The sequence below is a fragment of the Polistes dominula genome, unplaced genomic scaffold (assembly GCF_049000335.1).
Source record: "Polistes dominula isolate Pdom_NZ unplaced genomic scaffold, Pdom_raw_medaka contig_77, whole genome shotgun sequence".
Lineage (NCBI taxonomy): Eukaryota > Metazoa > Arthropoda > Insecta > Hymenoptera > Vespidae > Polistes > Polistes dominula.
Window position 1 is genome coordinate 1,813,786 of NW_028301152.1, and position 23,821 is coordinate 1,837,606.

At 31.7% G+C, this 23,821-nt stretch overlaps 1 protein-coding gene across 4 annotated transcripts; it reads right to left on the minus strand.

Moving 5' to 3' along the window:
• Positions 1-37: 37 nt before the first annotated feature.
• Bruce (BIR repeat containing ubiquitin-conjugating enzyme) lies at positions 38-22,840 on the minus strand. Of its 4 annotated transcripts, none has more exons than XM_015316421.2 (42): positions 22,573-22,840; positions 21,440-21,759; positions 21,103-21,347; positions 20,661-20,997; positions 19,079-20,591; positions 18,849-18,987; positions 18,512-18,727; positions 17,994-18,417; positions 17,810-17,924; positions 17,570-17,720; positions 17,260-17,484; positions 16,914-17,168; positions 16,557-16,830; positions 16,289-16,444; positions 15,595-15,900; positions 14,542-14,838; positions 14,243-14,457; positions 14,006-14,162; positions 13,710-13,901; positions 13,419-13,633; positions 13,075-13,328; positions 12,786-12,967; positions 12,485-12,681; positions 12,255-12,390; positions 11,646-11,805; positions 11,137-11,503; positions 10,913-11,036; positions 10,623-10,787; positions 10,382-10,545; positions 10,082-10,316; positions 9,636-9,936; positions 9,378-9,553; positions 9,106-9,304; positions 8,775-9,002; positions 8,171-8,695; positions 7,731-8,001; positions 7,338-7,597; positions 6,939-7,221; positions 3,521-6,851; positions 3,253-3,441; positions 2,981-3,115; positions 38-2,805 (listed from the first exon to the last, which is right to left on the minus strand). In XM_015316421.2, exons 1-42 carry the CDS (start codon positions 22,748-22,750, stop codon positions 2,518-2,520), a joined length of 14,100 nt encoding a protein of 4,699 aa, XP_015171907.1. In that variant the 5' UTR covers positions 22,751-22,840; the 3' UTR covers positions 38-2,517. The 4 variants fall into 4 exon arrangements, with proteins under 4 accessions (XP_015171907.1, XP_015171906.1, XP_015171909.1 ...); XM_015316420.2 differs by having other exon boundaries at positions 10,913-11,039; XM_015316423.2 differs by lacking the exon at positions 15,595-15,900.
• Between the last annotated feature and the right edge of the window lie 981 nt (positions 22,841-23,821).

A 23,821-nucleotide genomic window follows, 5' to 3' on the forward strand; every position in this document is an offset into this window, starting at 1 on the left:
AATATACGTTGTTGCCAATAGGAATTGTTTTCTACGATGATGTGTAATAATCGTTTATTATAAAGAACTATTGAGACACGCCCACGCCCCCATCCCCTCGTTGCATACATTTTAATTTAATATTTTAATTAATCGATCTATTGCATAGGAATCCATTTAGGACTTAAATATTACAATGGAACATCATCTCAGTTATTTTAGAATTACAAACATTTAATCGTATGGTGTATACTGTTATGATTATGGCGCATTTTATATTATTTACTGTACACGATCGTTGATATTTCATAATGACAGGTCTATGCTTTTTTTTTTGTTTTGTTTTGTTTTTTTTTTTTAATTTTTAATTTATACCGCTAATTGTGTAATTATTTTTATGGTGATAGGACGCACTATAAATAATTATCTACGATCCTTTTTGCATGTTTCTTTTTTATATTATAACGCAAACGATATCAAATTTGTTCTTTACTGCATAATCCAATTGTATAGTTATATATATATATATATACGTATTGTATGTGCTGTGTGTGTATGTATATCAAATGCAATATATTACAAACAAGTCGGATTTCAAGTAATTCATTTGAATAGAAGACAAAATGGCGTAATAAATAAGTACGACCGAAATGTCTCCCTGGCTGCACATTAATATTTAACCCTTGTTGGTCATCAGGTTTTTTCATACGATTTTCATTAGATTGTAGCCGATTTTGGTTTATATGCAATATAGATATTTCGGTTTGTTATTTTTATGTGATAGATGAGGGCAACGCCAAAATACCGTTGTCACGGGGAAACGTGACTGACGTCCGATAAGGGTTAAGATATATTTTAATGAAAAAACAAAAAAAGAAAAAAAAAAAGAAAAGAAAAATACATTATGTAAAAAAAGTACATTCTCAAAAAAAAAAATTCCTTTCTTTTTACACGCTATAATTATGTTTTTTTTTTTTGTAAAAACGCGAACGCGTGATAAAATGCCGTTATAATTGCTACTGTTAAATTAATAAAGAAAATATTCGTTAAATTTTCCAAAACTCTTCAAATGACACGCTTTATACTAAACTAGTTTTTAATTGAGAGAAAGTGAACAATACAAAAAAAAAAAAAAAAAAAAAAGAAAAAAAACCAAGAAATAAAAAGAAAAATAGGGGTATGGAAAAAAAAACAAAAAAAAAAGAACGAATACAATAAAATTATATAACCTCGATATGAGAATGTTCTGTCAGGCACACAAATTTCAACACTACATTTCTATCGTGTCTCTTACATCGTTTCTACTCACAATAATACAAATGTAATAATTAATCGTTTAACGTTAAATTCGCGATACAATTGTTCCTGTACACATATGTGTATATACATATGTGCATGTATATATATATATTCGTGTTTAATATTAACAACAATAAAATAAAACTTGTAGGTAGAGACGAATTAGAGACCACCAACTTGAAACAAAGTAATTGTTTGTTTTCTTTTTTTTATTATTATTCTTTTATATATATACGATGTCAATTTTCATACGAAATTATTATGTGTTTTAAGTTTGCTAATACGATTACAAATAGTGATTTTATTTAGAAGATGTCAAATTTTCTTTAATCCCTAGGATGACTCATTGTATTACAGATCGTTCCTCGAAGCGCGAAGATTATCTTTCAATACTTTACACCAGTTTTATCTAAGTCGTCGTCGTCGTCGTCTTTTGTTTTTCTGCTTTTACTAAATGTTATTATTTCATCATTTCGATCGCATTGCACGCAGGGATGATGATATCGGCTACATAAACGAGGAACATATATAATAAATATTTGAGTAAGAGGTGGTACTTACAAATAGTATGAAGTAGTAGAATGCATAGTACATATAATATAGCAGCAGCCATAAAAAGTATCTACTACACATAAGAGTTCCTTTTTTTTTTTTTTTTATTATTACACTCGCACACAACTTTCGATCATTACATTTTCTCTTTACGCTATTTCGCATGCAAGCAACCACAAACATACTTTCGTTTACGCTCTCTCTCTCTCTCTTTTTTCTTTTTCTCTCTCTCTCTCTCTCTCTCTCTTGCTCTCCCGCGCACGCACACTCGCTTTCTCTCTGTTGCTCTTTCATACAATTTTGTTCATTCCCTCATTCTCTTTCCCTCGTTCTGTATCCATCCCATCTTTCTACGGTTTTTCTTTTTTTATCTTTTTTTTTTTTTATCATTTTTTTTTCTTCTTTTTTTTTAATCCTATTTCAAACACTAATTTCCTTTAATCGTCATCATTTTGTTTTTCTTTCTTTCTTTCTTTTTAGCCATTGTCATCTTTTCACAATCGCAAAAAGATATTTATTTATTACCTCTCAAAGTAAAATCACTGTCGAGTGTCAATGAATTTGCCAGTAATCAAATTCACTTAGCAAGACATCTTCGCAATTTCGATCAGTCAAGTTATTTGTTTCACCATAACACAAACAATAGACTTTTCAAAATGTCCAACAATGTCTATTAACATCCTTTAGCTATTCACACACTTTTGAAACCATCTTCTCCATTTCAACATCCGTATCGATATCATGATGTACATGGTTGCTGGCACTGGTGTTGCTAATGGGGACGATAGTAGAATTACTTATTGATGTAGTCAGTGTGGTAGCAGGACCTACTGACGAAGGTGGTGTACTGGGTGTACCCGGAGTCCCAGATAATTCAATAGGTGAGCCCGGAGATGGAAGCGGTTCGATCAAATCTTCTAAACCTTCGGGTGTTGGCAGTTTGTTCAACTCTTCTCTTAATAACCTATAATGCCTCTGTTAACAAATAAACAAATATTTTTTAATATTCTATAATGTATTTTTCATTTATTGTTAATTTTTCTTTAGAGCTTAATATTTTGTTTGTTACATTTTATATTAATTTGTGTTATAGTCATGGAAAACATTTCAATTACAAAGAATCAATATATACTAAATATATATAACTTACCCTCAAGGCCAAAGCATTTAAGGAAATAGCAGGACCAAATCGACGATCCGATCCACGTAATTCCATATCCCTTATCCAACCTTCTAATTGAGCCACGATTTCGTGTCTTTTTATCCAAAAATGAGTGTGTATAACCTTTGATATATTAATAAGAGAATTAATAATATTATTAGATTCAAAATCATTTCAATATAATATTATTTATATTTTAATAAAGAAAAAAAAAAAAAACATACGCGCGCGAAATATAGGATAATATAATAAATTTGTACCTCTTTGAAGCAAGGGCTTGGATTGCGAATTTGATCGAGCATTGCCCATTTAGCTGTAGCTTGGCAAATATTCGCATTATACTCTTGACTAGATTGAGCCCCATTCGATGTACCTCTTGATCTTTCATACCCAGGCTCGTTAAAATAAGGTTCAGATACAAGAATAAGCGACTGTATTGATACTAAAACCTAAGAATAAGGGAATACAATTTAGTAACAAACGTTACAATTGATTTCATTAAGAATTACGATTGATAGAAACAATTACCTGAAGAAAGCTACTTGTGTGTGCATTCCATTTTTCTTCTGGTCGTCCATGCCATGTATTAAGCACACTGAGGCACACTTTACCATCGTTATATAAATTAGGATTAAAGCGCACAGTATGGCGACCAGTTGTTTCTAGATTTATTAGCATAGGACTATTTGGATAATCGGGAGGAAAATAGACATCAAATTCGAAACATCCATTGGCATAGGGTGTCTCCGCAGGCCCCGTTATAAGCACCTTCATAACATCCAATCTATCAGGGTCACATCTAACAAAAACACTGCTACTATATGAAAGAGGTAATGCAGTAGATAAAGTGACAGCTTCTTGGGCTAAACGCTTCATCCTTGTTGGATGACTTCTTTCGCCTGATGCTCTCATATTAGATTCAAAATGATAAGATACTGCAAACTTATATCCACCCCCATCTGTGTTTTCTGTTATCATTTCATATGTATCAAATCGTAAATTTTTCATAACCTCTAAATAACGTTGTTCGACTGAACGCAATGGTAATTCCGGAGCAGTGGGACTTGGTCCAGGTAAATCATCACCAATACTCGCTAATCTTGCTGTAGCATTTTGCACTATAATGGCACTTTCCTGAATATCTGGTATTAAAGTAGCCAAACCCTCGTCTTGTTCCGTATCATCGGGATATTTGGGTACGCCTTTGGCTTTGTTACCTCTTGTTCGATTAATTTTGTGCACATAGGTATCTACACAAACTCTCATATTAGATAATAAAGATACAATAGATTGTTCGCCCAATCTTGAAGCTCTTGGTAACAAAAGAGGAGCTAATTGAGTGGATAAAGCCATAGCTCTTAAAAGTTGTAAAACTGCACGATATAGAGGAATGTGTCTTGCCACATCTAAAACGGAATCATTTCGTAGATACGAAGACAATGCTGGAAGTAAACAAGATCGTGCTAATAGATCTGGGAATGTTGCTGGTAATTCTCTTTGAGGTTGACTTCCAGAACCAATATAACTTGCTAAAACTTGAACCAGAACAGTAACGTGTTCTTCTTCAGATCTTTGTCTTAACAAAGCTTGTTCCACATTCCATGACTGTTGTGTCGAACCCGTACCAAATCCAGTACCCTTAGCCCAATACAAATGCGAATTATCATCGCTACGACCTCTGGTTTGGCCTAATTTTTGTTCTAAACCATCATTATGACCAGTTTGATGAGTGAATATGGCCAAACAATTTAACAAAAGAAGCATAGCTCCTACGTCGATTGTTGTTCTTCTTAAAAGTAAGCCATCATCCGTGGTCGGAGGCGTAGCATCGAGTAATTGTTTTAAGACTTGGAATGGTAAAGTTGGTAAGGAAGCAGCTAGCGGTGACGTTAGGACATCACCACCTTCACCGTCGTCCGAAACGCCTAAAGCAAGTCGTAATAGACACTGCGCCCTTTTTCGATCTCTCAATAATACTTCTGCATATCCTGGTAGTCTTAAAAATAAACCAAATGCAGCGAGAGAGTGTGGTGGTACATAAGGAGCTGGAGATACTGTTCTTGGCGAAGACGTAGTTGTATCTTCTTCTAAATCAGCATAAATCTCATCCGAAGGTGGAAATTTAACCCAATCTGCGTCAGTTTCTTCTGGAGATGGTGATTTTTCTGTAAAAGGTAAAGGCCTACCAGGGTCTGGATAGACCAATGGAAGATGACAAGCTAATACTGCCAAACCACCACCTGTACTAAATACATCCAAAGAACTTTCTATACTCCTATAATTTAATAACTCGCTGTCACTTTGTTTTGTTACATCTTCTTTTGAATCTTTGTTACGTTGCTTTAATATTAGATGTAAACAAGGCTCAGATATTCCACTATCTTCGGCGATTGCAAGAAGCTGAGCAATAGTTAATTGTGGTGGTAAAGGTGTATTCGGTCGTGACGAATGTATCAAATACTGTTGATTTGCGGTATTTGTCGAATTAGTCTGAGCAGTATTATTTGTTGGTTTAGTTGTTGTATTTGTTGCAGCGTCAGTAGTTAAACGTGACTTTCGAATTACAGGTCCACGAGCTTGTGATCTGTTGGATGCTTCTTTTGCTCTTTTATCTTTTGCTGTATTTCCTGCGGCTACGCTAAGAGTATCGACCACTAATGCCATACCTGATTCCCATAATTCTCGACAACGATTAGCTCCACTTGCGCTAGCTTCATTTCCTTTATAAGTGTTTGGTAGTAATAATAAAAGCCAAGTGCCGGATACTTGTTGAAGTATATCTGCTACTGTTGATTGTGTAGACATATAAAGCAATTGATGATAATGTCCAAGAGGATAAGCTGGATGTGGAGGCATCGATGGTGTATTTTGATTTGCCGCATTATTGGAAGCTTTCATTGGCGCCTCAGAAGATACAGATACCAATACTTTCTCACCTTCCAAAAGTAATTGCAAAATTAATCTTCTTGTAAAGCCAGAAATACCGTGTAGATAACGTAAATTGGACGTTGTTCGTTGTTGTGAGATAACATCCATAAGAAGTTCAGCAAGTAACTTTTGATTTGCACGATGGCACCAACAACATCTTGATAGGAATTTGATCATAGCACTTTCCAAAGATGCATAAGAAACATTCATTTTGGAACATCTCATAGAAGACACAGATGGATTTTCAATAGGACGATTACTAAGAAGAGATAATAGAGGCAACCAAAATCCACGACCTTCCGTTCCAAGCCAATCGCGCATTCTACCTTCTGAACAAACGAGCGTTAAGAACTCTAACACCATCGCTATACTTTCTGGATCCGTCATGCTCAAACCACCACTTGCATTATTATTTGACGGACAAGAAGTTTCTGTAGTTTTATCATTATCCGTTATGCTTGAGTTTTCTGAAGAATTATTCTGATAACTTTGTTCCATTAATGTCTTATTTTGGGATTGCTTTGATTTCTCCGAATTACAGAAATCAATAATTGATGTAGTAAGTAATGCAGGTAATCCAGAATCGATTAATTGTTGAATACCAGGTGGAGATCGTGCAGTTGCAGCTACAGTCAGTAATTGACCCTCTGTTAAATCTAAACGTTTATATTCTGGTAGTACGAACCGGCAATACCATTCTTCAGTATCAATTTCACTGTTTCTACTATCCGTTCTTCTCTTACTTTCTTTACGATCATCAGATATAGATGCAGAATGATCTGTTGCCAAATTTGGAACCAGTATTCGTACTCTTTGTAAAAGTAATGGGAATAAAGATGGTCTCACGTAACAGAATGCGCAAAGAGTAGAATCAATTGATTGTTTCAAAGCTGAATTAGTTCCAAGTGTTAAGGTCCATTTATATAAATCACTACAATATATATGCAATGTTAGAATTTAATATTTTTATAATATTATTTTTTATAGTTTAATAATGTAAAACAAATTTTATACTTACTTAAAAAGGTCATCAGTTAAAAGAGCTTGTAAATCATAATTAAGATTTTGTTGTTGATGTGCCTTCCAAATTATTGATGATACACAATGGATGTATACTGTTGGTGAAGTACTAGGATTAGGATTGCAGCTAGTATATGAATGAGATACTCTAGCAGTTGTCTGAAGCCAAGAGAGGACTGCTGACATGCGAGCTTCAGTACTGGAATCTTGGATAGAACAAAGTTGTTGAAGTAATTCAACGACTAACTGAATAGCTGATGTTTCTTGTGTTGCTGAAGTGCCTGCAGATTTTTATGGTAAACGTTTAGTATAGGATAATTATTTTAATTATACATTGAAGTACACAAGTATTTTGATCGTGAAAATTAAAGAATATACCCAACCCATTAAATAGTACCTTGAAAGAAAGGAGTAGACCTGTTGTTGAGTAAAAGATTAATAAGACGAAGTCCAAGCTCTCGAGAATGTAAGCCTAACTGTAATAGAACCCTTTCCAAGTCAGGAGTAAATAAAGATGGTGCTGGGAGTAATAGAAGATTGCAACATGCCTCGACAAGGCCTAGAACCGAAGCTGCAGAATTAAGTACTTCAGCCACCAGTTCGCTGTTTGGAGTGCTTACGGATAAACACTGATGTAACAATCGCAACCATCCCAAGCTAGAGAGTATTACAAAATGTTTATTTAGTTTTATTTTTCCTTTTTTTTCATAGTCATGATAGTTCACAATGCATCTAAATATTAACGTACGTTAACAAAGCTTTATGATGTGGCAAGCTTAACAATATTTACCTTGTTTTTGTAAGTTGTTCTTCATCCACGGAATCATGATTCGTTTTAATGTCACCAAATGCCGTTGTGCCCAATAGCTTTATTTGACTTAAATTGATATTAGTAGAATCACGTGGTTTGTATAATCTTATAAGAACAGCGGTTGCTACTTCTGGTTGTGACAAAGTTAGGCGTATGAATGTTAAGCCTGCTGTCGGCATTGGAGGACAAACAGGTATTAAAGGACTGTTACTTTCTCTTGAAATTTCAAGAGCTACGGCCGACGGACATGCTATTTAAAATAAATTTTAATATAATATTATTTAATAATAATAATAATTATCATCATCATCTATATATATATATATATATATATATATATATATATATATATATATATATATAAATAACAATAATCCATATAACCTCGTATCTCTTAATATTATTAATTAGCGACTTACTTGCTAATGATGTAAGATGTGGTTGAAGTTCTACTTTTCTTAGAAGTATAGCACAAGGTAAAGTAATAGTAAGATCATGCCATGCTTCGTCTGGATAGAAGTGATATGACCAAGTGGCTGTTCTTGCTCGTCTGTGAGGTGCAACACTTTGTATAAGAACATCGGCTGGTTGTACAGTTGGATTCAGCCAAGGTATTGTTCCCAATGGTGCAAAATTTAATAAACCATCCTCATAAGATTCTAATGTATTAACAGCTTTTTTGCTACTTGAAGAAGACGCAGGTGTAACATTTGCTGCATTTGACAAGTGCTCCATTACTAGCGCAATTACACCAGGAGACGATGAGCTATTATTGTTACTCATACTTGATTTTACTAGATTTTCACAAAGTACTTTCACACCACCCATCCTAGTAAATAACGATAGTGACGTTTCATTATCTAAAACTTTTATGATATACCAAAACAGTGGTTCTGACAATTGCATAACACCAAACTGACGATCCATTTCGGTTTGTGGGCATGCTGTAATAAATTAAAAAATGATAACGTTATTCTAAAATTAATCACACATGAGATATACTCGTACTATGTAAAAACTTACATGACGATAAATATCTATAGAGAGGATCAAGGACCAAAGATGGATTACTGGCTTTTCTCATAAGAATAGTCAAAAGTTGAAAAGTTGCATCTAATATTGAAGCCGGATCCCCAAGCTCTGTAGCTGCTCCTGTTCCAGCATTTTCTCCTAAAAGCATAACTAGAGAAGAACCACTACTATAACCGAGAGCTCCCAACAATCGCATCATGGTAGGTTCGTGTTGCAACACTACAAAAAAAAAAACCAAAGATTATTTATATCAATATAAATCTATAAAATTGATTAATATAATAACATTTGTCAATATACAAATAAAACAATGTATAATTACCAGTATCTGCGACGCAAGGTACCCGAGGTTTATTATTCGTGGATTGTTGAAGACGAATTGAAGTCTGTTGTTCAGCAGCTTTGCTTTCATCTGTTTGAGAAATATTCACTTCAACCTGTGGATCATTACTATTATTCCGTAGATTTGTAGTTATTTCAGAATCCATGTCCGATGAACCATCTGATCGAACTGGTCGAGCCTAAATTTATTGAAAATTCACACATGTACGAGTATGCTTAAAGAAGTTAACTTATTTGAAAGAAATTACATACATTTGGAAGTGGCGTTTGAATGAATCGACACACTAATTTAATTAATGCAACAACTAATGTATCCCAAGATGCTGGACGACCTTGTTTAGCATCACCACCAAGTACACAAGCAAATAGACCTCCAAATCCGCTGGATTGATTAGCCAAATCGACAGCTCCACTGCATTGAGCTCCAACTAAATGAATTTAAATAATTATTAGTATTTAATAATGTATATATAATGTTAAATATATATTATATTATATACAATATAATACCTCCAGAACTTCTAACGTATGTTGAAACCAACATGCCAACACACTCAGATATACTCATTGCTGTTCCTAAATCAGTATTATCGAAGTTAAGATTAACAAGCGAGGTTATAAGCTTGCACTGGGCATCTAAAGGACCTCTTCTGCAAACAAGAGCACCGCCCGGTTGTACAAGTTGATAAACTATCCATAGCAGAAGGTCTTTCAAGACGTTACCCAAAGTACTGCCAGGTGTTATTACATCACATCTCATTTCTAGTCTAACAAGAAAATCTTGAAGAGCCTGGCACACTGTAGGACCGGCCTATTAAATTAATAAAAAGAATAATTACCTAAATTAACGAATAAAAAAAAATATATATATATATATACCGATAAATAAATTCTCTTCTTTTTTTATCCTTATATTATTGTAACAAATGATTCATTTGCCGCAACTAAAAACCTACCATAATATATTGTTTGTCCATAGTATTTACATTTAATCCACTACCAGATAATAATCTAAGAAGCATAGGTCCTATATTACGTTCTTTGACGATACAGCTAGCCATACCACCGTAAAACTCGGCCAGTGGCCTATTATTCGCATGTTCTGAACAATTTGTTTGTAATGGCTGATTACTTGCTAAAGTAAAACATTGTAAAGCAAGACACCATGCACGTAAAGAAACATCTGGATGCCTGTAAAGTATATAAATCCGTATATAGTATTGTATTATTAAAAGTTAGAAAAAATAATTACTTACCAAGAAAGTGCCGATACGAGACTTGAAATAGCTGCAGAGCTTAATGGAATTACAGGTGTTAAAAATGGATCAAATCGAGTGGTTGAATTAGATTGTTCAGGAGCAGCATCTAAGTTCAATGTTAACCATAACTGAAGTACAAGTTCCAAATTTGTTCTTGAATTCTATATAAAAAATTAATGATTAACATCATATAGAAAAAAGATAAGTACATTTGTCAATTATTATACTCGTAACTAACCTGTAGGTATAAATCTGTGAAAATTCTATCAAAGCATCTAGTTAGCATAGATAAACTAGATGGAGTAGAATCTGATAAATTCCAAACTTCTTGTCCCCTATCTGTCCAAGAAGAATCTGTACGCGTTGAAGTTTGTTGACCAAAACGATTTGTTTCCGTTGGAACCTATAATTACATTTGTCTCAGAGAAAATATTACATTAAAATGTACATATATATATATATATATATATATATATATAATAAATATTTCTTAATATACAAAAAAAAAAAAAAAATTAATAAACGTACATGTATCGTTGAATTTATGCTATGAGGTAAATTGTACATGCCAAGAGTAGACAATATTCTTAAAGAAATTTCTACTCCCATCTCAACACCATATTCCAATCTTTCATCCATAGCCAAAGAAATGCTGCTAAAAATACAACATTAATAAATCATAAATTAAAATAAATTTCATAAATATATAACGAGAATAAAAATAAACAAGAAAAGATAGAAGAAAAAAGTACCCTGAACTGGCTGAAGTTAATATTTTAGAAACTGTACTGCCTTTTTTTAACATATTTTTTCCACGTTCGAATATATCATCCAAGAAATCTTCAAGTTCACTGTCATCTGATTCCAAAAGCGAAGGTAGAAAACCATTAGATTTTGGTGTTGAAGATGATGTCACCACAATACTATCTTGAACGTCCTCATCTCCTTCACCTTCAGCAAATCCTTCATCGTTACCACCTAAAGTAACTGTAGAGTTACTGGTTCCAGGTGGACCTACTGAATCTTCTTCTGTTGTTCGAGTTTCATCTACAGATTCAAAATTATCTTCAGCCGGACTTCCCTCGTGAGTAGAACAGGGTCTTGGATATAATCGTCCTCCTATAAAATACGTTTTAAATACGAATATGAATATAATAAATAAAAAAACAGAAATTTTTTTAAATAAATTAACAAGAGAAGTTACAAATATTAATAATTATTTAACGCAGCCAAAATTTGGAAATAAGCGATATATTTATACCTTCTAATAAATCCTGTAGAAGACATGAAACGGCATGTGATGACCAGGCAGCATCAGATGTACCCGTTGCCAATCTGACTAACTTTAAGAGCTGTTCTTCGGTCATAAGTTCACACAAACTAATTGCAGGACGTGTGGATACCACTAGCCTAGCGACTACCTAGGTGCGACAATTCATAAATTTAATTATAAAGCATATAACGGAAAAGCTCAATGATTATGTGTTTGATATGTGCAATACATTGAACAAGCAAGTTAAGATTTAATAAAATATTATGAAACGATTATACACAAACGTAGACTTAATAATCATGTTGCATCTTGATAAATTCTTAACCTGCTGTTCTAGTATTTGATGAAAATACTAATTTAATGCTTTAATGATCAAATGACACAGACAGTACAATATTAAGCAGTAATACAAATCGAAGATTATTTAAAAACTAATTTGAAATTTAATATAAGAAGTTCTTTTTTTTTTATTAATTTACACGATCGTGTTTTATATATTAAATATTAATTGTATATAATTTATATTGCTGCATACTATAATACTATAAGTCAAAAATAGAAACAAGAAATTTTGATAATAAAAAGCTTTCACTTTACCTTACATGCTAACAGGAACATGTCCACATTAGAAGAATTATGTAAAATAAGAGCTACAAGACCGCGAGCCACTGGTAAAACAGTTTGATAAGGTAAATTGGTCATATATTCTATTTCCAAATCCGCCTCACCTTTACTGCAATCAATAAAAATATAAAATAGATTAAAAATCCATATTTAAGCATTCTTTAGTATTTTTACTTCACGCAAAGTAAAATAAAGTAACATACCTTGTACTAGGTTGCGATTGACTTCGTGAACTACGAGGAACGTGTTGCAATTCGTTTTTTCTCATACTAAGAACATCTTTGAGATGTTTAGTAGAGTGTTGTTTCAATGTTTTTTTGAAAAATCTTTCTTGAGATTTTAATGTTGCTTCCATTTTACTGTACATGGTAGCAGGCTGAGGAGAAAGTGGTGTCCAAGCCTATACGTTCAACGAGATATTAATTTAAATTTATAGAATAATACTTTATGCGTTAATTATATACAGAAGAAAATATACATGTATATATATATATATATACATACTTGTGAAAATGCGTGGAAAGCTTTTTTTGCTTGTTCCATTTCTTGAAGTTGTTGTTTACGATGCATAAGACGTTTTTGTAATTTTTTACGATAACTACGTGAGGATGACGAACGAGTGGCATTTACATAGTTCCTTTGCATTGCGGATTCTCCTTGAATAAACTCCCAACGAGAAAAAGTACCTATTTAAATGAAATGATATAGTCAGGAGTGGAATCACTTTTATTAAATTGAAACCATCTAAAATATACTTATACAGTTTTATATTGTAACAATTGTGAGAATATACCTTGTTCTTTATTTTTCTCCTGATTATCGTCAGAACAGGACGGCGGAGTCGCTGTTGTATCTAAGCATACAGAGAGAAATAGGAGAACCCAACCAATAAGGGTTGTATCCAGTTGAATAGGATTTAGTATCTCAGTAACTGACAATGGAGCCAATAATATGCCTAATGTACGAACCATTGCATCTATTACCGAGGACTTATTACCTCCAGCAATTAATGATTTACGTCCAAGAAACGTTAATAAAATAAATACTCTAAAAAATCAAATATTTCGTATCACAATTTTATATTATGAATCTATAAATCATTATATTTCAATAACTAATGACCAGTTTATACCTTACCTATCTTGAGGAAAAATTTGTGTAGATGTAGATGAATAAAGTTTGATTAAAGTATTTGACAAAAAATTTCCCCACCAAGGTTGATGGCCTGCCATACGAGCAAGAAGTGTAGCCGCATGAAGTTGTAAACGTGGTGCTGGTGTAACAACGCAAATTGAATGGAAAAATTCTTCACAGGTAAATGGTGTAAAAACTTCGCACAAAGACATTGGTATCTAAACAATAGCAAAAATAATAGATCATTAAATTGTTTGACAAAGTTCATCAATTTTGAAAAATAAAATTACATACGCTAGGAACAGGTCCAATTTCATATACAGTGTATAGAAGAATATCGAGTAAGGTTTCTCCAAGAACACGCAATTTATCGGTAGGTGCATCTACGAAAGATGAAGCTACCATGTTTGAAGAGCCTCTCCATGATTCAAGTCGCCGTCTTACTGCATGAACGATATTCAATTGACGTTGAAACATTAGACATTCCTATAGAATATAAATATCAATACGCATTAATAATTATTTTATAAAGAATATAAAATAATAATAATATATATATAATAATGTTGATATAATAACATAATAATAACCTGATATGTCGAAAGAATTTTTACAGATGGCTGCTCTTTATTTTCATTAGGCGTTTTAGTACAACACAAATAATGTTGCATGTGCATTACATTAGGAATTTCTGAACACAACAATGGATCCAATAAACTTTTTAATCTCTCTGTGGCTAAGCTAAATCTAAAAAGTAAATAAATAAAAATTGATTAATATAATATTCATTAATATGAAATATTTTGATAAATATATTTAAAGTATACCTGCACTGTACATCTTCTGCAAGTGCTGACAGTATATTGCATTGGGTATCGATAGTAGTTTGTAAAGAAGTATCTGATGTATCATCGTTAACTGGAAGAGAATTATTTAATTCGGAATAATCTTCCCCTGGTAAAACTACCATATGCCCATAGAACATCCCTAATGGAATCTTGCATGCTGTTGTAGGCATACCATAACGACCAATTGTTGTAATCTAAACATAAATAGAAGATTTTTAGTAAATAATATAATAAGTTAGAGAGAAAGAGACATAAAAAATATTTCAAATTTATTGTACCTTAAGATATCTGCACACCGGTGGTGGTTGAAGATCGCAAATAACTAATGGTTTACTTTCAATATCTGTGGCAACAATCAGACGAGTGCCATCACTTTCTTCGCTTTTTGTCCATATATCTATAGACAATGACACCAAGTCGCAACAGGAAGGAATCAGAAGATCAGTAAGTAGTATAGGAGATCCAAAATCGAGAACCACAAATCGACGAGCTCCAGAATGCATTCTGTCAACCACTAATGCCTGTTGAGGTGGCCAGCTTAATAATCTTCCCCATGGAAATGTAATATCTTCTCGCTAAAATATTGAATACATTTCTATATTTAATTATATTTAATTATTTTGTTAAATTATCTTTAATCAATGTTAATACAATTATATTAATAATTCATTTATAATTTTTTCATTAAAATTATTCAAATAAATGAGATTAAATAGAGCCTAAAAAAAATATAAATTATGTTTAATACGTAATTGAATACTTATATCAACAAGTTCAAAAATATTTTATATACATATAATTGTATAATGTAATCCCACTTCTTCTTCACACATTATTTTATCAGTATAAGAATATTAGTATGAATCTTTAATAATAATGTACCCTCCACAAATACCTTTTATAAACAGTTAAACAAGGAAATATGTTGTTTCATTAAATTATTCATTTTCCTATAATGGACAGATCATTTAATTACCATATGCTAAACCAACGATCTAGAAGGTACTTAATAGAGCTTAGATTTACTACATTGATGGTTATATAATAAGCCACTGTGTAAACAATAGTTTTTAAGATGTTGCGTGTAAAAAGGAGAAAATGATATATACATAAAAGATATCAGATAATATATGAAACGAACATTACAGATAACTCATGCATCTTGCGTTATTTCGTCTAAGATTGTCACTTTTTAATACATTCAGTAGTTAAAAATTTGAATTATAAACGGCATTTTAACAAAGCAATAAAAATGATAGAATAACAAATGATAAATTATTTAACTCAAGAATAAAAGTAAGAAAATGCAAATTTTCATCTATGCAATCTACCTTTTTAGAATTGCTGTCTTCAACTTTGTTTACAGCAGAATTGATACTTTGAACAGATGACTTTTCTTTTGATATGGTAGAATTTAATACATGTGAATTAGGTATATCACTTTGCGTGCTATGCCAAGTCTGGTTATCACCAGATGTATCGTTAGCTTCATCACAATCTGATTGTTCATCAGATGTGAGTAATAGTTGTGGAATTGGCTTCTTTAAGACTCTTCCTGTATACACTCTACGCAAATCGCATAACGTAGATGTTGGTTTAGTCTGAACATCTGGTCCTAGCGATCCAGCATCCAAGCTCTACAATGTACAATGATTTCTATCTAGATAACGATTTTTCCATTTACAAAACACTTAAAAAAGTTTACTTTACATAATGGTCAGGGACAGCAATAAACTCTATTATTGTTGTAGATATCTAATGAAAACCTCTTATTCGTGACATTTATATGTTTGCGTCATTTTATTCATTTAAAAAAAATAAAAATAAAAATAAAAGAGAAGAAAAAAAGAAAAAAAAATGCTGTATTGTTTGTTTAACCACTGATGACCTGTCACTTTATCAATACATATTTTCTTACCAGTGTGACAGTTAAGTAACTTCATGTTAAGTTGTGTGATACATAACATGTGCGAATGTTTTTAATGAGATTAAATGTTTATCAATTTTATAAAAACATAAACTTACATAAGCACGATGAATGATGTCGAGTACACCATTGTTACTGGCTGCATTGTTTTCATAAAGGGTAGTTCCAATATTCATTGTATAGACTCCAGGACCAATTTTCTCCATCTTGGTACCATCTGAAGCGGCGTGACAAGTAAAATGAAGAGGTTCTACCTGAATTACATAAATAAAACAATAATAATTAATATTGCATTTTCTTACATGTTTCTACGTACATAAATGTATACAAGCAAGAAATAAGAGCAATTCAAAAAAAAGTATATACCTCAAGAAGACCTTTCATATTGTGATCGTTACAAAGAGCCTTTAGTTTGCTAGGTACGATAAGTTCACTAGCTGGATGTGCAGGCAGTGTAAGTAGGTCCCTTAAATCAATAGTATCCTGAGAATATGTAGCATTTGAAGATGTAGGAGCTGAATTTGTTTGATCGCCAGTTACCACAGACGCATATGTTGTAGACATTGAACTGCATTTGGATGGTACCGGTGGATCAAGATCGAAAAGTTCTGTTTCAAACGGAGTATTGTATAAGCCGAATCTAAAATGCAAAAGATATTACAATATTGATTAAAATAATGATATCTATTTCAACTGCAATATGTGTGTATATATGATTAATACCTTGTTGCGAGTAATAAATGATAAGGATTTACTCTATTAGACATTTCAGCAGCAATGTGCTGCACTAGTGTGGCACATTGTTGGGCTACATTGTGATTTCTATCCAATGGTAAAAATCGCGTAATCAATAATTGAAGCCATCTCAATGATCCAGCCCATTGAACTTCTACAATCGATGGTAGCAAAGTTACCAAAACTGACAGTGTTGCTTCGTCAAAAGATTGAGATGGTGGATCTTCCAAGTTGTAAAAACCTCTGTTAAGAAAAAGAAATGGAGAAGAAAATTATATTAATGATCATTTTGAAAAATCAATATTATACAAACAATTTATACAAAGTTACTTACCCGCTACACAAAATAATTAATTTAACACATTTATGTGCTATACTTCTACCAGCGTGGAGAAGACAGGTTTTTAATAAATTTGGTAAATGTTCTTGAACACAACGTATAGTTTCTAATTGAAATGCTTTTATTTCAGCATTGTTTTGAACGCCACGTAACCTGATTAATCTTATTGATGCTATCCATATAAGAATGTCTAATGCAATGGACTGTGTAACAGTGGATCTGTAACAACATGTGTTTACATATAATACTTTGTGTTATAGCAGCTCTACCAGCTTTTTTAGCTTTCACTCAGTGTTATACTTACTTATCTGACGTTTGCAAACAGGCGATGTTTAATAATCTGTCGAAAAATAATTTAGATTCTAGCATAGCACATCTTTGTGCTTTTGCATTTGGTATACTTGTAGGATATACTGATCTCACAGTTATTGATATTTCATGAATCCAATCACATCCTTGAAAAAAAAATTATAGAAATTAGAATAATAAATGCAATATAAATATTTTTCACATGTAACTCTCTTAAATTAATTAAAATGTTTACCTATATAACATTCAACGGGATTAACAGGAACTAATAATGGTCGTACTTCTATTATTCTTAATTTTTTGGAAGTAGGGGGCTTGCTATCTGATGAATTACTTTTTGATTTTGTTGCCTATAAACAAAAGAGTTAATAGTAACAATAAATTACTAGCAGTAATGTTTAATAAAATCCCATTCTTACCCCATCTTTTGAAGGGTCAATCAGTGCTTTAATATGTACAAGTAGAGTTCTAGCTTTGGAATGGAATAATTTTGGACTTGTAAGAGTGACACAACCAGATCGACAAGATAAATCCATACAATGATGTAAATCAATTGGCCCGCATAAAATTTCGGTATTATGTTGACGTTGATATTCGTCTGTAATAACTGGATTTTCTCCCTTTTGTTCATTATTTATATTGAATTCTATTCTTTCATCCACTGGAGTGAGTGGAGATGTTTTATGCCCAATTCTTCTTATATTTTGCTTGAGTAAAGTAACCTGTATTATTGGTAATTCCTGACACAACGAATGCAGATTAAAATGTACATCAATATGTCCTATGTTTTCAGCTGCACTTCGTGGTAACGTTAATTCGAATACATGTTCGTCCCAAGTAGTTCTATATAAAAAATATAAAATATAAAAATAAAAGACGACAATTTCATTAAAAACAAATGCATTAAAATAAATACCAAGTAAAGTAAACAACGTACGTATCATTTTGTAAGCGCCACGTCCGTGTATGATGTTGATCTTCCGATTGATGATGTTGTGGATGACGACGTTGTCTTTGTGCTTGCATTATTTCACTCCAACAAGGTGGAACAGTAGCCCCGTACGCCGGTGAATGTCTATCAAACCTCGTCAATTCATGAAGACTTCGTAAATCTGTATATGATAAATTTGGCCTATGTGCTATTATTGAATCCCTGAAAATATTTTTATTTTACTATAATAGTATTATAAATTCCTATTGTTTTTAGAAAAATTAAAATATATTATTATATTTATAATAGCCATTTAATTTTAATTATATTTTTATATACATACTGTACATTGGTGCAACCATCTTCTATAACCATATTAACATCCTCGATGTCTTCTTTGTCTTCTGTAAAATTTTCTTCTTCTGAAGTAACAAAAAAGTAAAGTGCTCCATCGTCAGTGCATGCACACAATCTCTCTAAACCTACACAACAATTTTAAATTATAATCATTTTTAAACCAATTTTATTGTATATGAATTTATGCGAATTTTACTGATGTAAATTAAAACATACTGTTACAATATGCTGCTGAGATGAATTTGCGACTATCTAATTTAGCTTCATTGACAGTTTTTAAGGTACTTAGATTCAATAATCTGATCACACCATCTCTACATACAAGAGCTATTTGACCAGATGGTTCTTGAACACTAGAATTAGTGGAAGAATTAGTAGTAGCATTAATTCCGTGTAATGTATCTGTATTTTTTTCTTGAATTGGTAATAGCACATGTTCAATCGGAGCTTGTTCAGAAGATAATTCTCTTCTAATTATAGGTTCTGATGCAACTCTGACTACTTTTCCTGAGAAATCCAAAGCATAAACGAGTAGAACAACATTTGTATTGTCTGCATTATTACGTATTTCACCATTCATTAATCTTCCAGTTTCATGATGATCCCAGTACATATAACTTTTTTGTGGAAAGAATGTACGCTCCTCGTCAATTTCCATTTTTGTAGAAATAGAAGTAAGAGAAGAATCGCTAACAGTATCTTCTAATATTGGACACATTGCAACATATAAGTATCTTCCATCCTTAAATGGTATAATGGATGTAATTTTAAGATTATCCGGTGCATCGATAGAAACTGTTTTTATAACTACTGGTTCTGACTTTGACATTTTTAACATATCAATAGGTTTTTTGTTTGCCGTTAAATCAGATGTTGATGCAAATTGTTCTACTCCATTATTGGTATTTAAATTAACAGCATGGAATGGACTTACAGTAGATGGAACTGTCATTCCTATTGGCGTAGAGTAAATACCATTGGAAGATGATGCGGTAAGTACAGTTGTTGAAACTGTACCATCAAAATGCGATCCGACAACCGTATCCGAATCTACATCTTCAATAACTGGTACTTCATATAAAAATTTACCAAGGAAAAGCTCTGGATACAAATTTTCTTGTCTTTCACCATTTGAGCTAGCACTAGTTCCAGTTCCAGAGAGAGTCTTTTTATTTTTTGAATCTTTAGAATTTTCTTCCTTTGTAGATTGTGTTGATACTGCTTTGTGATGAAAATCATAAAGTACTAAGTAATGAGACTTTGAAGGGGCATACCTATCACCCGCAACTTTCATTATATCCAATGTATCACTGGCAGCACTATTTACACTATTCATTGCTCGTACTAGTGATGATGACGAAGCAAGATCTGTTGATGACGACCACACATTTTCTAAAGTTCTCAACTGAGAAGGATTAGTCACTGTCACTGTAACACCACACACCAAACAGGGTCTAATTTTTGAATCAGACGTATCCATTTGTACGGATGATGTTGTTGAACAAGCACTTTTAGAGTCTTTCTTAATAGAATTAGGAGCTCCAACTATTGATAGCGCTGTTAATTGTAATTTATGCGACATTAAAGATTTATAATCAGAAAGTAGGTCAGAATCTGAACCAAGATTTGTTAAATATGAAGAGGTCAAGTTCCTTGTAGCGGAAAACTGTATGGATTCTTTATTATTCACTTCTTGATCAGAAGGTGCAATGTAAAACGCTACCTCACCCTATAAGCATAATCAGCCAATATTACAATATGTTTTAATAACATATTATTTTAAGTATTAAAATGTTACCTTTAATTGGTTCATTACATTCCAAACATTAACATGACCATTACATGAAGCTGTAGCTACTAAGCCAGAAACATTTGTTGTTCCTATAATATCTACATTGCTAGATTCACGTGCTGGAGCAGTTGCAAGAGTAACAGATAATGGTACATTCTGTGTATATTCTCGTTTAACAAAAGGGCACGCAGGGGAGTGCCTTTCATGCTCCGACCATGGTTCATCCGTTGGTTCCCAACAAACCAAACAAACTTTACATGTAAAGCACATTGCTCTATCATCTCCTGATGCATTAGGTTGATAATAAAAACCAGCCTGTGCCATCCGATCAGGAAGTGCCCATCTATAAAATAATAATTATTCATAATGATTTACCCCATGATTTATCTTAATACATCATTTATATACACACAAATGAAATAAAATATTATATTATAACTACACTTACTTGTAATTCATATGTGGCCATTTTGAAAATGTATCACGCCGTGCTGCTTCACTAAACATTAATGCTCTATCGGCAGTACCACCTTCTAAGACAAGGGTAGGCAATAGGCCATTTAATCTTTCATTAATGGCCCAAGCAATGGGCAATGCTGGTATATGTTTGTTTTGCCTTTTCAATTCCAGGGCCATTCCTGAACATACCGACTTCAAAGATCCATGTGGTAATTCCAAACATATTGTATTCCACTGTAAAGTATATAAATGCAATTTTTTATTTAATAATTTTTAAAGAATAATTTTATAATAACATATTTAATTTGTAATATAGAAAACCATACCTTTAGAGCTTTTATACCTCTCTTTTGATTAACCTGAGCAGCAAGAAGTTTAGTCGATAATTCTTGTAAAACTTCTTGTACGTGATCAATCCCAGGTAAATCCATATGTCGCAAACTTTGATGTAATAATGTAGCTTCAGAGAGCAAAAGTTCTAATTTTACGACGTCTTCGCTACGTGAGACAGGAGTTTGTAAAATAGTATCCAACAATAGGACACCATTGTAATCGCTACGTACACCAATACCACTTCCATCAGTATATAATACCTTGTCTATGCCATCAGCTATATATATACCTTGTAATTTCTTATTTGGTTTACCTAAAGGAACAAAAAATGTCTTTATAATCAACCCTGATAAAATAAATGTAATATGAAAATTATAAGATTATTTATATATTTCAATTTCATATTTAATATTATCATTTAGATATATTATATTTATTACTTCTTTAAAATATATAAAACAAATTGGATTAGCATTAAAGTTAAATATTATTATATTATAAAGTTATTATCTACATACTAGCATATTATTTAGATACGATAAAAAGGAAATAGCAATATACATGACTAAGTTTCTTCTTGAAAAAAAATGACAATTGGTAATTAAATACATAGATATAATGCACAATCATTATCTAGTATAGTTATTATCTATAGTTATCTAAATTGTTTTTCACTGCTATCATTATTATCTATTAGTAAGTGACAAAAATATTATAAATAATAGTAGAAATAATAATAATAATAATAATAATAATAATAATAATAAAATTTAATTAAATTAGCAAATAAATGTAACTGAAGGATTGGAAACACAATGTAAATTTAATTGGCACGTTATAATACAATGAAGAAATAGATTTAATATTATTTCTTTAAGAAATATTAAACATATTGATAGAGATGTATTGTCTCAATTATAAATCGATCATTGTATCTGAAAAAAAAAAACGTTAACGGAAAAAATTGTAATCATTCCTGCTGTTCAACGCACGTATACGACCTTGACCATGAAATTCAAACGAATACCGATTTAAAAATAAAAAACATAATAAAATATTATGCTAAGGGATAGTTTTATAATCTTAATAGTTAAATGTTGAATTGTCGGAAGATCGAAATGCTTACCTGAAAGAGAACTTCTTTGCAAAATTACGCCAGAGTTAACATCAAATACGTATACTTGCGCCTTACTAGTAGTAATCAGTAATACATTTAAATTCGCATGATAGATTATGCTTTTACACTCGGCGTCAACATTCAAGTATCCGTCTTCTTTTAATAACCACGGATCATCATCAGCCATTTTGCTTATACGATTTACAAATCTGAAAAATTTGTCTACTGCACGAACATCACAAAAAACATGGCTTACTCGTCACCGCCATCTTTGAATAGGACGTCACCAAATCATCCTGTGGATGGATAATTACCGTTTCTGAGTGGTCGAGATACTATCGATATGTATCGTCAGGTACAACCGTTTCTCGATTAAAAAAATTTTCGACTATATAAATATATATATGGATATACTACGTATGATAGCTATGCAGTGAAAATAATATGGAGAATAATATAAAAGAATTGATCTAATTATTATGAAAATAAAAATGGTAACATTTAGTAGCTAAAACAAACTAGTGGTAACGATGAGATCACACAACACATACACACACGCAATTACTATAGTTATTTACAAAACGTTTGACGCAATGAGAGACACAACTCGTTACATTTGAATTCTAGGAATACGTATATATATATATATATATATATATATATATATATATATATATATAAAGAGAAAATAAATATTTATTGATATAATTAGAAATCATATTATTCATTAGATACTATTGTTTACATCAATTTAATGATGACCCCATTACTCGATTATTGTTTTAAAAGATTTGACAGATCAATTTTACTAAGAAAACAATGTCAGTAATTATCAACCAATTGCATTGCATTTATATTCCCATTTTTCTTAAAGAAATATTCTTATTGGCTATTAAATGTTCTAATTATTTTTTCAGATTTTTATTGAATAAAACGTTTTCTTTTATAAAGACGGTTAAGGATAAATAAATTATGTATTAATTTGAATAATAACACACGCGATATATAAAATCATTGTTTATTATTTTTGTTTTTATATGTTAATTGTATATACTAATTTGGTGTTGAGTGAAATTTTATATTTTAAATTTATATATCAATATATTGAAATAATGGTAATTATTTATGTAAATGCGAATGTAACAATCAAAATTTGACATTGTAAATGTTGATGGTTTATATAAAATTTTATTATATATATACAATAATTTATTTTAATTTTAATTTATTTAATCATAAAATTAATTATTATTATTTT